Below are 15,033 nucleotides of genomic sequence, written 5' to 3'. Positions count from 1 at the left end.
CAGCGCTGTAATATATATATATTGTTTTGGCGCTCGCATTCTCCTGCCACGGTCCCTGCTCCGCTTGACAACTAATATGCAAATTTTGAGTAAAGGTACAGAGAGGAGGAGACCTCATCTCTCCTCAGCAGGCGTTGCCTCCTGCATCACTGTGAGGCTGTCCAATCAGAGCAGGTCTGCTGAATCACTGTGAGGCTGTCACCTCTGATTGGACAGAATCACAGTGATGCAGGAGGCAACGCCTACTGAGGAGGGATGAGGTCTCCTCCTCTCTGTACCTTTACTCAAAATTAGCATATTAGGAACTAAGCAGAGCAGGGGCCGTAGCGGGACAGCGGAAGGGACAAAAAAATAAAAATGACAGCGCTGGAATCGAAAGGACGCCTGGAATAAGGGGAGGTATGTGGCTTTTAAAAAATAAAAATAAAACATGACAGGTCCTCTTTAAGCTCTATGCTGGATAATTGGGCATGTTAGGCTCATTGGCAAACTGCCATCATTATGGGACAACATTAAAGGGGTATTCAAGTTTTAGAAAATAAATGGAATTCTTTGTTTAATGAAAAGTTAAAATATATTAGAAAACTGTTTATCTATTTCTAACCGTTTCCAAGATTTCTGTTTGAAGTGATTCAATAGGAACCTTAATTTTTTACTTTAAAGGTTTATATTGAATGACTGCAAGCAGATATCTTGAAAACAGTGAGGAATTGATACAGAGAGTGTATTAGAAAATGGTAAAACTTTTCATTATACAATAATTTGCTGAAACCATAATACGCCTTAGGCCCCATGCACACGACCGTGCCCGCAATCACGGCCCGCGATTGCGGGCTTGGCCGGCCGCAGACTGACAGCCGCATTTTCGGGCCGTGCTCCCATACAAAGTATGAGAGAACGGCCCACAAAATGCAAAAGAACGGACATGTTCCGTAATTCCCGGAACATTTCCACGGCACGGACACCCTTCCGTAGTGCTACGGAAAGGTGTCCGCGTTCAATGAAAGTGAATGGGTCCATTTTTGCGGACCGCAATTGTGGTCCGCAAAAACGGAGGTTTTTTACGGTCGTGTGCATGGGGCCTTAAAGAGGATTTATCACCTGCCCACAAAACTGCAGCTGACATCTCAGTTAGATTGCCGGCGCATCACAGATTCTGGCGCTTTTTTCTGCTAGCACCGACTGTCCCTGAGATATCGGTGCCGTTACTTTTAGTGCCTCATATGCAAATTAGGCCTTTGACTGTCTATTTGGCAGTTGACACCGCTAACTTGCCAACTTGCCAAGGGGGAGTAAACAGAAAGGCTCATGTACCCAATGCCGCCCATGAGGATGAGTGTAGCCGCTCTGACGTCTGCTCTGATTGGAATCTGCCGGGTGGCAAGGTTCACTCCCCTTTGGCAAGTAAGCATTGTTAACTGCCCACTTGACAGTATTTGCATATTGGGCTCCAAACACTAATGGCACCGATACCTCAGGAACTAAAAGACGTTAGAAGAGGAAAAAAAGCGCCAGAATCTGTGAGGCGCAGGCAATCTAACAGAGATGTCAGGTGCAGTTTTTTGGGCGCCAGGCCTTCTTTAAGTAGCCCAATTTAAAAAAAATAATCACTAATGAAAAACTTATTTTTTTTTGGTGTCCTACCCTTGCAGAAGCTCAGCATAAGTCTTAATATAAGAGTCAAAAGTCTATTCCACGCTTGGTTGTTTCCTAATGTCCCATAACAAGGACATATTTCGTTTTCAAAAACAATAAAGATTGCCGTTCTGAATTGATTAAAAAATTGCAATCTAGAATTAGTAAATAACTGACGGAAATATTATTTGCAAAAAAACAAATTAAAAAAAGACATATTAAAACATGTTTTGTTTATTTCAACTTTACCAAAGTTTGGACCATTGGCTCCTGGCTCTCACCATGACGGCATATATTATGTAACACTGTATTTGTTAAGAGTGGAACAAACTTTTGCAAGTAGACAACCTGCAGCTCTGCTTTTATATTATTAGGTATCGCTTAAGTGACGATGCAAAAATGTGCGCACAGCATAAGCAAAACATGCGCATTAGTTTGAACATGCTTAATCAAGTATAAAGCATTGTATAATCAAGTATAAAGGATTTTTTTCTGCACTAGAAAACCTGAGGAACAAAATCTAATAGAAGATAGGAGTGGACGTGAAATAGAACTAATGCTTCCTGTTGACATTACAAATAAATATGAGAAACCAAGACACTTCAAGCTTCAAAGCAGAAATAATGGCCAGCATAGCAGCTGCCTTTATTAATTTAGAATTACAGATAGGGAAGTTAATTCCATGTATGGCAGAAGTCGGAAAGGGAAGTATGGAACAGGCTCACGGGCTGAGCCCACTTCATACGCTGAGGGTGTCAGCTGTGTATAACAGCTGACACCCTGCTATAAAACTCAGATCCTCGCCATTTAACTACTTAGATGTCCACGGTCAATAGCAACCACGCCATCTATGTCTGAAGGCCCCCATGTCTCCTATCTTTGTCCTCTGTCCAGAGGCATGGCTTAATTGGAGAATGAAAAGAGGCACAATACACTGCAATACCGAAGTATTGCAGTGTATTGTACCAGCAATGTAAAGATCCCATGTTCAAGTTTCCTAATGGGACTAAAAAAAAATAAAAAAAAAAATAAATAAAGTTGTTCCAAATGTCCGAAAAAAACCCTAAATATTAAAAGTTAAAGAGAAAGCCCTTCTCCCGTTTCCCATCAAAGTTATGAAACTATGAAAAAAAATAAACATAATTGGTATTGCCGCATATAAAAAAGTCACAGTGAACACCATCTGAAAAAAGTAATTTAAAACGCAGATTTGGACACCTTGCCACCAAAAAAAAATTAAGAAAAATGGGATCAAAAAGTTACATGCATTTAACATGCAGTTAAATTTGGTATCATTGTATTCGTATTGACCCGCAGAATAACGTTAACTTCTCTTGATTACCGAAGGGTTAACGCAGTAAAAATTAAACAAAAGAACTGAAGGAATTGCAGCCTTTTTTTCATTAAATAATTTTACCAATTTCTCAGTGCATTATATGGTACATTAAATTGTTAGGGTATGTGCACACGAGAAGTGCCTTTTACGTCTGAAAAGACAGACTGTTTTCAGGAGAAAAAGGCTGCGTCGTTTCAGACGTAAAAGCTCCTCCTCGTATTATGCGAGGCGTCTGTGACGCTCGTAAATCTTGAGCTGCTCTTCATTGACTTCAATGAAGAATGGCTCAAATTACGTTGCAAAGAAGTGCCCTGCACTTCTTTGCCGAGGCAGTCAATTCAGGCGTCGTCGTTTGACAGCTGTCAAACGACGACGCGTAATTTACAGGTCGTCCGCACAGTACGTCGGCAAACCCATTCAAATGAATGGGCAGATGTTTGCCGACGTATTGTAGCCCTATTTTCAGGCGTAAATCGAGGCATAATACGCCTCGTTTACGGCTGAAAATAGGTCGTGTGAATCCAGCCTAACATTAAAAGCTACAACTTGTACCGCAAAAGCAAAGCCCTTATATGCCTATGTTGACGGAAAAATAAAAAAAATTAGGACTCTTGGAATGCAGGGAGGAAAAATTGAATAAAAAAAAATAAAAAATAAATGCTTCACTCCTATCCTTTCCTGCAGAGGTCGCAGAGCATGCCTAGAAAACTCTCCCATAGAAGTCAATAGGTCAGCTCTAGACTATTGATTCCTATGGTCCATGTGGCTGCTTTAAAGCATATCTCCAATAGCAAAGCTAGCGGAGGGGCAGGGGGGCGGTGGCTCCGAGCCCACCTAGATGGTGGGGCCCAGGGCCGGTCCCCAGGACGCAGATACAGTTGAATCCAATGCTTCAGCATTCACTATGTAATGCCAGCTCCAAGTTGCTCATCGCAGACAGGCGCGAATTAGTGACGTCATAACGCCTGTCTGCACAGAGCCACACACTGCACAGAGAACAGGAGCAGAGGGATCTGTATGGGGCAGTTATGGGGCATTATACTGTAAGGGGCAGCTATGGGGACATTATTCTGTATGGGGAAGCTATGGGGGCATTATATTTTATGTGAGCGGCTATGGGGCATTATACTGTGTGGGGGCATTATACTGTGTTGGAGGCACTATGAGGGCATTATACTGTGTAGGGGCAGCTATAGGGGCATTATACTGTATGTGGGAAGCTATGGGGCATTATACTGTGTGGGAGACACTATATGAGCATTATACTGTGTGGGGACAGCTATAGGGGCATTATACTGTGTGGAGGGCAGCTATGGGGGCATTATACTGTGTGGGGGCCACTAAGGGGGTCATTATACTATGTGAGGAGCACTAAGGGGTCATTATACTATGTGGGGACAGCTATGGGAGCATTATTCTTTGTGGGGGCAACCATAAGGGCATTATACTATGTGGGGGCAACTTTGGAGTCATTATACTGTGTGGAAGGCCCATTAAGATGTGTTTCGCACCCCCCCCCCTCCACCTGTGATAAACACCTAGCTACGTCTCTGTATATCTCTAAATGCTGTTAACAGTACCTCTGACACGATGAGTGCCTTCATAATCATGTACAGAAAATAAAACAGAAAAATCTAGAATCAAAAAATAAAAACAGAGCCGTGTGCACATGGTGTGGTAACTGTACGGTGTTATATGAGGGATATGGAATGATTCTAGTGGAGAATACATCCATAATACAGCGTCCCATGAAACAACTTTTTTTTTGTACAGAAGTCATACTGAATCTGATAGAAAAAGCACTTTATGCCTCAAATAATAGGAAAAAGGAAGTACAATATGGTAGTATAGACTGCTATGGGTGCCCTATTACAGATAGACACAACTCATGACTTCACCACTGTGGACAGAGCAAAGTCCATTAAAAGGGGCCAGCCAGATATTCTACAAACCTGAATGTTCTGAACTGATCTTAGCCCCAACGAAAACCTTTGGGGTGAATTGGAATCCAACTGCAAGCCATAGCCTATTGCCCAACATTACTGGTCAGATACACTAATATTGATGTGAATAATGGACCTGAATCCATGCAGCCCATGTTACAGAAACTAGTGGAAAGAATGAAAACCTCTTAAAGAGGCTCTGTCACCAGATTTTGCAACCCCTATCTCCTATTGCAGCAGATCGGCGCTGCAATGTAGATAACAGTAACGTTTTAGTTTTTTTTTTAAACGAGCATTTTTGGCCAAGTTATGACCATTTTTATATTTATGCAAATGAGGCTTTCTTATGTACAACTGGGCGTGTTTAAAGTAAAAGTACAACTGGGCGTGTATTATGTGCGTACATCTGGGCGTTTTTTCTTCTTTTACTAGCTGGGCGTTGTGAATGGGAGTGTATGATGTTGACGAATCAGCATCATCCACTTCTCTTCGTTACCACCCAGCTTCTGGAAGTGCACAGACACACAGCGTGTTCTCGAGAGATCACGCTGTGACGTCACTTCCCCAGGTCCTGCATCGTGTCGGAAGAGCGAGGACACATCGGCACCAGAGGCTACAGTTGATTCTGCAGCAGCATCGGCGTTTGCAGGTAAGTCGATGTAGCTACTTACCTGCAAACGCTGATGCTGCTGCAGAATCAACTGTAGCCTCTGGTGCCGATGTGTCCTTGCTCGTCCGACACGATGCAGGACCTGGGGCAGGAAGTGAGTGACGTCACAGCGTGATCTCTCGAGAACACGCTGTGTCTGTGCACTGCCAGAAGCTGGGTGTTAACGAAGAGAAGTGGATGATGCTGATTCGTCAGCATCATACACTCCCATTCACAACGCCCAGCTAGTAAAAGAAGTAAAAACGCCCAGATGTACATACACAATACACGCCCAGTTGTACTTTTACTTTAAACACGCCCAGTTGTACTTTAGAAAGCCTCATTTGCATAAATATAAAAATGGTCATAACTTGGCCAAAAATGCTCGTTTAAAAAAAAACAAAAAACGTTACTCTTATCTACATTGCAGCGCCTATCTGCTGCAATAGGAGATAGGGCTTGCAAAATCTGGTGACAGAGCCTCTTTAAAGCAGTCAAGGACCAACTCCAAGTCCAAATACTTGCAGAATTATATGTACCTGCGAGTAACGTGCTGTGAGTGTGCAGTGATATTTTATAATGTTTATATATTGTAAGGTGCATCATATAAACTTAAATCAAATGATTAAGGACCTTGGAAGGTCTATGATTCTAGGAAGAGTCACTGCAAACACAGTCAACTAAAAACTAATATGTAGACTATGACTAACCCGAATTAGTCGTTAAAATAACAGCTGGTTCGCAGAACTGGGGAGTGGCAGGCATCCTCACCTGCTACCCTTTCGCTAGTCTCAATTGGCACCGGCTGGATGATAGCAAAGGAAGGTCGGGAGTTGAGTATTCTTTACTGGGGGAGGCTTGTTTTATTCAGAGGGCACAGCGTAGGACATTTTTTCAGGGGGCACAGAGTGGGCCATTTTTTTATTCAGGGGGCACAATATGGAAAAAAAAATTCATTCAGGGGGCACAGTGTGACCTATTTTTTATGCAGGGGGCACAGTGTGGGGCAAATTTTTATACTAGGGGCAATAGAGTATATGTGATTTTTACGTGTTTGCCGATTCATGGCTGATCTGTTGTTATTCCTAGATAATATATATATATATACACACACATATATATATATATATATATATACATACATGGTACTGTGGATGATAGCAAAGGAAGGTCGGGAGTTGAGTATTCTTTACTGGGGGAGGCTTGTTTTATTCAGAGGGCACAGCGTAGGACATTTTTTCAGGGGGCACAGAGTGGGCCATTTTTTTATTCAGGGGGCACAATATGGAAAAAAAAATTCATTCAGGGGGCACAGTGTGACCTATTTTTTATGCAGGGGGCACAGTGTGGGGCAAATTTTTATACTAGGGGCAATAGAGTATATGTGATTTTTACGTGTTTGCCGATTCATGGCTGATCTGTTGTTATTCCTAGATAATATATATATATACACACACACATATATATATATATATATATATATATATATATATACATACATACATGGTACTGTGCGAACGTTTTAGGCAGTTAAGGAAAAATACTGCATAGTAAAAATGCTTTAAAAAATTGAAGTGTTCATTTTTTTTATCAATTAACAAATTCAAAATGAATGAACAAAAGAGAAATCTAAATCAAATTAATATTTGGTGTGACAACCCTTTGCCTTCAAAACAGCATGAATTCTTTTAGGTACACGTGCACAAAGTCATAGATTTTGTAGGATTATAGTCAGGTGTATGATTAACCAATTATACCAAACGAGATAAAGATCATCTTTTTCATATGTTGGTTTGAACACAGCCTTTAACTGTAACAGAAAAATCTGTGTAGGAGGCTTAAAACTGGGCGAGGAACAGTTAAACTCTGCTACAAAGGTGAGGTTGTGGAAGACCGTTTCATGTCACAGGTCCGCCAGCCTACTGGCTACTGTGACATTTGGTGAAGGAGTGTTAATTGTCTGGCCCAGTTTTCAGGGTTTGGGCTAGGCCCCTGATTTCCATTGAATGGTAATGTTAATGCTACGGAACACAAGAACATTTTACACAATTGTATGCTTCCAGCTTTGTGGCAATAGTTTGGGGAAGGCCCTTTCCTGTTGTAACATGACTGTGCCCCAGTGCACAAAGCGAGGTCCATAAAGGCATGGTGTGATGAGGTTGGTGTGGAGAAACATAAGTGGCCTGCACAGAGCCCTAACCACAACCCCATTGAACACTTTTTTTGATGAATTGTAACGGCTGTGAGCCAGACCATTTCTTCCATTTCTGCCTGACCTTACAAATGCTCTTTTGACTGAATGGTAACAAATTCCTACAGACACACTCCAAAGTCTTGTGAAAAGCCTTTCTAGAAGAGCGGAGGCTGTTATAGTTAAAAAGTGGGCCTAAATACATGTTAACGCGGATGGTTTTAGAATAGGATATCCAACAAGCTCATATACATGTGATGGTCAGGTGTGGAAATACTTTTGGCCACATAGTGTATCTTGAATACAAAGCACTCAGGATACATAGCAAGTTTTCGAGCTTGCTTGATTGGAAATGTATAGCAACATTTTGTGTTTGCTCACCCTTTATCAGGCACAAGTAATTCAGGGGACAGGGACCTAAAGTCTGTAACAGGCTATGTATACCTAATTATGTGTCCGTCCGTTCCCCCCATAAATTTTTTTTTTTTTTTACCAAGTCTGGATATATTGTGCATTCTCCGAAAATTAAATAGCATGTGCAAGAGTTTTAGAGTGTTGTTCTTTCTTTATTTTGTATGGGGCAGCTAATATCCAAGGAGGATCAAGTGGGCACATGGGAAGAGACAGAGTGTTTGCTCTCGAATGTTTGAGTGCTTGAGCAAGGCCCATTGGGCTTTTGAGCTAAGAATTTACACAGTGTGACTCCATACAAATGAGCGATATAAATCAACAATTGTTTTAGGTTTTATACAGAGTACAGTACATGAAAACACCAGATGTGATTAGTTTCAATGCGCTTGCTGTTATTTGGCATTGTTTGTTCTATAAAAGTCTCCCGACTAGAATCAGTAAATCTCTATGTGTCAATTAAACCGAATACACAGAAATCTTACAGTTAAATGAATACATCAATGAAAATGCCATACAAACTTGCAAGGGTGCAGCTTTGGGGAACTTGTGCAGGTTTAGGTGGCTGGCATTTCCATAACTAAAACCTATCACTTACCTTTTCCTTACTGTTTTATGAGAGTTAATTATAGAATGCATTCCCTATGTTTTATATAGCATATCAAACCCATATTTGCAAATTTACGTAGATGCTTAAGAATATACACATATAGAAAGGTAATGTTCATGGTTAGCTTCTTAACCATGAAATTAAATATTGCAGATAAAAACATAAAAAACAATTATAGCAAATAAATGCATGCATCAGTCATCATAAAATAAGCAACATTTTCATGGAATCAAGCTGGGGTTTCAGTATAGTCATGCAAACCATTTAAACGCCAAGGCTGAGCCACATTAATGGCAATTAAAAAAAAAAAAATAATAATAATTATAATAACATGAAACGTAATTATACAACTTGCCTTTTTATGATAACAGAATCCCATATTTGCTAAAGACTAAACAAGACTCAAAATCTGAAATTGATCACACTTTTCTATTTTTTCCAGCACCAATATTTACTACAGATCCAACTGGCAAGTAGAAGTTTCCTAAATAAATGAGTACAGTATAGTATACTATAGTAAATAATAATACAGTATACTAGTACAGTACAACTACAGCACTACTTGCCACTTTCTTTGATAGCCGAAGTAAATGTGTAATATTGTTTGTGCCAGTATAGATAGAAGGGGGGGGGGGGGTTCCTTAAAATATATGCATTACTACACATTTTAAGTGAAGATATTATGCTGGAAATACTGGAAAAGTAGTATAGACAGAACAATTTGCTTTCATGAATTAATCTTGAGCTTTCTTCATGTCTTAGATGCTATTGTAAAGGTTTGGTAAGAGACACATGTGCATTGTAATATTTGGATGCAGATTATACCTGTACTCAGACCTACGCCTGAGGTAAATGGTCTACGGTATATCATTTTCCTGGGTACACAGCACACAACATTCTGCACACCTTTGAGCGGTGTAATGGCTACCACGATACACCTTGTTTTATACAATAAAGATGCAAAACATTTATTCCCAATTTCCTGTTTTCACTTTTTTTTTCTATCTACATAGCATTCTTTACCTACCTTCATAAATTAGTAAAAAATAATGCAATATACCTGCGATATATTTACTGCTAGTATAATACTCTATAAATATAAAAATAGTCCTCTGTGTAGTCAATTTTGTAAAAATGTTAATAAATTTTGAAATAATCTTTAATAAATGCACACAACAGAAGATGTGAAGAACCACAAATTCACTTTCCTTTTTAATCAATAAAACATGTCAATATTTAATATTTTAATAACTCCTCATCAACGCCTTCTTAGGCTATGTTCACACAGAGTTTTTTTGCAGGCGGAATTTCTGCCTCAAAATTCCGTTTGGAAGTTTGAGGCAGATTTTCCTCTTCCTGCACGCCGATTTTCACTGCGTTTTTCGCCCGCGGCCATTGAGCACCGCGGTCATAAAACGCAGCGAAATACGCTATCTCTGCCTCCCATTGAAGTCAATGGGAGGTCAGAGGCGTAAACGCCCGAAGATAGGGAGACTCCTCCGCCTACCATTGAAATCAATGGGAGGCATATTCGGGCCGTTTTTGACGAGTTTTTTGGCTCGGTTTCCGCATCAAAAAACGTGTCAAAAAACTCTGTGTGAACATAGCCTTACACTGTCCTGGCTCTATTATATTATAAACCTCAAAATATATGATAAAAAAGCCAAGAATTTATTAAAAGTCCACATATAACCTAATTTGGATAGCCATTGCCCAAAATATAGAGGATTAAAAAACAGTTGTGTTGGCGGGGAGCTGAAAGCATAAAATTGCTGATATCCGGGTGAATACAGGCGACAAGCGCTAGAGTCCGGCTACCTGTTAGTAGAAATCTATCAAGTCTCTGCTGATGCTAGAAAAAGGGTTAAGGAGAGCGATCATTACCTGCACGTGTTCAGAAAGCTGGAGGGCACAAGGTGTGCAGGGTGCCGTAGTGCCATGCCACCAGGACGTTTTGGGACGTAATAGGCTTTATCTTTTAAACATTGCTTAGTTACAAGGTCATACATCATATTTTTTCTACATATTGTTGGTCATGATGCCTTAGTCATTGAAATATGTTCATGTTATCAGAGAAAGGCAGGCTGCAAATCCTGACAAAAATGTATCTGCACCATTTTTGCAAGAAACGGAACATAACATCTGCGAGAGATCAGCCTTAGTGTCTAAATTTTTTTTCTCACCTGGAATGACAGAGATAGTTTTCAAAGCTCGGAGAACTCTGAATGTTCTCAGCGCTGAGACATTCCCAAGGTCCACAAACTCTGTCACATATCTGCAATAAGGGAGGTCACACACAAACACAATGACAAAACACAAAACAGCTACAACAGGAGGTACGTCACAGGGCCTATCCAACACCTAACATCGACTGCAGGCCACCTTACCTGGTATTACAGATATAGTTTTCAAAGCTCTCAGAACTCTGAAAGTGCGCAGAGCTGAAACATTGCCTAGGTTTACAAACTCTGTTACATACCTGCAGAATCAAATCAGAGTTACTTGTAATGGTGTGGATTGTTTCATAGAAGCCCAACATTAACCACTCTCTTCCCAGGGGCTTGTAAAAGGACCACTATGTCCAAAATGGAAGTGGTCTCCTATAAACAAATCACCAAAAATGCTGGAAAAAATGGATATGTAAAAGTTTCCATCCCCAGGATGTCGGACTTTCCAGGGATTCCACCGAAGTCAATGTTATCTATAATATCTTGTAATATATCATCATTGACCGTACCGGTAAGAAGCTCCGAGAAGTGAGCGGTTATGGTAAGTTCTTGAAGCTTTTACATATATATTTGTGATTGTTGTTGAGAACTACTCATATGATTGAACTTGAATTTTGGAGTTAGTGGACCTGTGGTGATGTTGCTTTACCTTATTCTCTATGCTATGCGCGCCATATTAATAGTCTTGTGTATGTACGTGATGCTAGTTTGCTTTGTTTTTAAAGAAAATAACAGGTCAGTGTCAATTGTAGAGGCGACTGATAACGCCACATTAGCAGTAAATGAAAACAATAGGAGGGGTATAATTATGATATGTATCATCGTGATATATCACGATTATGTATTTTATGATTTTAATTAAAACAAGGATCTAATGTAGATTAAGTGATTGGTTCACTGATTATTGATCTCAACCACAACTGCTATTTTTTTTTCATATCAAAGTGAATGTCCACCCTTGAATACTATTATGTTTTGGTTTTTTTTCTTACCAAAATTCTATGCTAATTAATTTCTTAATATATCTTTAAAGGGGTCGAGACTTTTTATTTCTGACTCAGAGCTCCAGATCACCTGCATGGACCTAGTATTAAAAGATTAAAAATTCCGGCTGCGTGCAGCCACCACTAGAGGGAGCTTACTGCATATTGAACTCAATATTAAGACCGCATGCCGTAAGCTCCTAAGCTCCCGCCTGGAGAAAGCTAGAATTATATCTTTTAACTCTGTCAATGCAAGGAATTTGAAGCTCTTTTTTTTTTAGAAAATCTGATCTTCGATCACTATAAATGTATGAAATTAATATGGCTTAATTCTTACATTTCTAGTGTCTAGATGGAAAGTATTAAAATAAATATGTTATCCTTCTCTATTCTATATGGATAGTATACACTTTTTAGACACTACATTTCAAATATTTGATTCTTACATTATTTTATAAACATTAAATACCCCACATAAAACTATGGTCCATAGGACATGCCTCTGGATACTAAAAGAATGACCTCCCTCAATAGAAATAAAATACTATCTTAATAAAGCCATATTTTAAGTGTCCTGTCAACTCCTGAAATATTTAGTGGAATATACAGAGATATAAAAGTGAGTGGTACGCTATAGTGCTGTCAATTGAGACACTGTACAGCCCTGGTACTGCCCTCAGTGACAACCCAGCTGTGCTAATACGTAGGTTTATGTATGAGATGTTGGTATCTAAGTGTATAGTACTGTATATGTGATCTCTTTGTTGGGAAGTAACAGGTTTCCAGCTCCTGACCTGAAATGTTAGGACTAAAGAGGGGCGATTTATGGTACTATGTTTATATCTTTTTAGACTTTTTAGCACATATTCATAGCACTTCCAGATGCAGTTTCTCTGTTTTACTTCAAGCAGTAAATCGCTTTATTAGGTAAGTGGTAGTCTGACATTCTACATTTCCATCATTTGTTTACTGTAAATAATACTATATTACTTATATAGACATTTATTTTATTTTTTTAAATCAAGGGATGAATGGCATAATAACATAAGGACAATATGAGTTTGTATGGCAAAATACTGTCGTAATAAAATAGTTAATGGAGTCATTATCAATTGATATTTAGGAAGTGAAAACATTATTGGCACTTTCATCATATTTCTCCTTGACCAAATCCCTAGAATACTTTGCTCAGGACAATGAAACAAATAATGTAAGGTCTGCAGTCTCAGTTATATTATGTATATCCTCCCGAGACAGGGAAGTACATACCAGCAAAGATTCCTGGAAGTAAAAGATCGAATTTATACTATGATTTTACCTTCATTAACAATAACTTTTAATGGTAAGAATAAAACTTGATTTCCTGTAGAAAAAAAGTGCAAAAGAGAAAATTGCTTTTCCCCATTACATCTTTTAATTCTTTGGTCAGCTATCAATAAAAGAAGATTTGGTCACTGCCCTACGGCTCGCAAAGACAACAATATTATTTGGTTATTTCATTAACAAATTTACATATCATCTCCGAAGCAGAAACATAAAATGGAATGCTGTAACATGTACAATCATTCTATATACTAAAGGCCCTTTATAAAGTGCAAAAATGTAAGCACCCATCAATTTCATTCCATACAAATGCATTCGTTTATGTAGAAGTGCATGTCCACAATCTGATTTTGACAATGACCCAGTGAACTCTTATTAAACTAAAAATGTCTATAATTTTCCATCAATAATTTCAATTCTAAAATAACCAAAAGAATGCACTGGGAGATTCTTAGTTATGTATTTAAATCGGATCTGCCAGCTGAATATGTGGCCCTATGTAAGGGCAGAATACTAAAAAACAGCAGAAAATATGTGTGTCGTTTGAGTAATAAGAGTGATGAAAGTATACATTGCTTTCATAGTCATGAGTCCGCTGTATTCTTTCATCACTCCTATTACCCAAACGACACACAAAAAAAAAATGTTGTTCCATTTTGGCTATTAGGAGTATGGACTTGTAGATGTAATATGCTGCCCTTACGTAGGGCAGCATATTCAGCTGACAGATCCACTTTAACCAGTCAATCTTTGTACATTGCTATGTATCAAAAGATCATAGATACTATACATAAGGCAATTCAGTTTAAAATTTAGGACACTTCCTACAGTAAAAAAAGAAAAGGACGCACACAGACGAAAGGAGTCCGGTGCAACGATTAAAATGGGGCCCCCCATATGGTACTGGTTGACACCATCACCCACCTAACTACTTTGGACAGGAGGAATTGTCACCCATTAAAATATGGTATCTACCAATTTCTATATAATTCTCTGAATACAGCAACAACCAGCTCTCCAGGTTCATTTACTTGTATTGCTTCCTGTAAGTATACGAATGTGAACATAAAGATACGTATAAGAATGTGGTCACAGAAATTGTATATAGGCCGAAAAGAAGATTTTTGCACTGTTTAAAGGACCCTTTGTGTCCTGCTCTTTGGTTTTCTATTTCTTCGAATATATGGTACAAGCTAACTGTGCTTGACTATGACATTGTATTAAAACATGCTCAATTTTGAGTTTAACACACATAAAAAAAAGAGTTAGATTGAAGAACCATGAAGAAATAATGAAACTTACGCCATCATAATGACGCTGAAGTCTAACCAGTTCCATGGATCCCGCAAAAATGTAAAGCTGTCTATGCAAAAACCTCTTGCAATGATTTTCACAAGTGATTCAAATGTATAAATTCCAGTGAAAGTGTACCTGCGAAGAGTAAAGAACAGACAAAGATTACTACAGATCAGCATATACTTCACACATTTATTATAAGGAAAAGAAGCTATTCTCCAATGGTGTAGCCACATCAAGACATGTGATGTAATGGAAATAGAAAAGCTATGCCTTCAAAAACAATAACAAGTAAGCTTGGGCTACACAGTCACATGAAGTTACGTGCCAATTGCGGAAAAATCAGAGTAGCAACGCAATGGCAATTGTTCCCTATGTGGAGAAGCTGCAAGTGACCATGCAAACATTGGAACATTTTCGACATGGCCCAA

At 39.0% G+C, this 15,033-nt stretch overlaps 1 protein-coding gene across 7 annotated transcripts in view; it reads right to left on the bottom strand.

Annotated features, from left to right (window-relative positions):
• SCN8A (sodium voltage-gated channel alpha subunit 8) overlaps nt 1-15,033 on the bottom strand; it is a 169,210-nt gene that overhangs the window by 47,388 nt on the left and 106,789 nt on the right. For 4 of the 7 annotated variants that reach the window (XM_075851926.1, XM_075851930.1, XM_075851929.1 and 1 more), the window contains exons 5-6: nt 14,609-14,737; nt 11,160-11,251 (exon numbers count right to left, since the gene is read on the bottom strand). In XM_075851926.1, the coding sequence (XP_075708041.1) occupies nt 11,160-11,251; nt 14,609-14,737 (221 nt within the window). Of the gene's footprint in view, nt 1-10,955; nt 11,048-11,159; nt 11,252-14,608; nt 14,738-15,033 lie in introns of all 7 variants that reach the window. The other 3 variants (XM_075851927.1, XM_075851928.1, XM_075851932.1) reach the window with 1 other exon arrangement.

This window comes from Rhinoderma darwinii, chromosome 2 (genome assembly GCF_050947455.1).
Source record: "Rhinoderma darwinii isolate aRhiDar2 chromosome 2, aRhiDar2.hap1, whole genome shotgun sequence".
NCBI lineage: Eukaryota > Metazoa > Chordata > Amphibia > Anura > Rhinodermatidae > Rhinoderma > Rhinoderma darwinii.
Note: the sequence above shows the minus strand (reverse complement) of the source record. Positions and strands in the feature narration are given on the sequence as shown.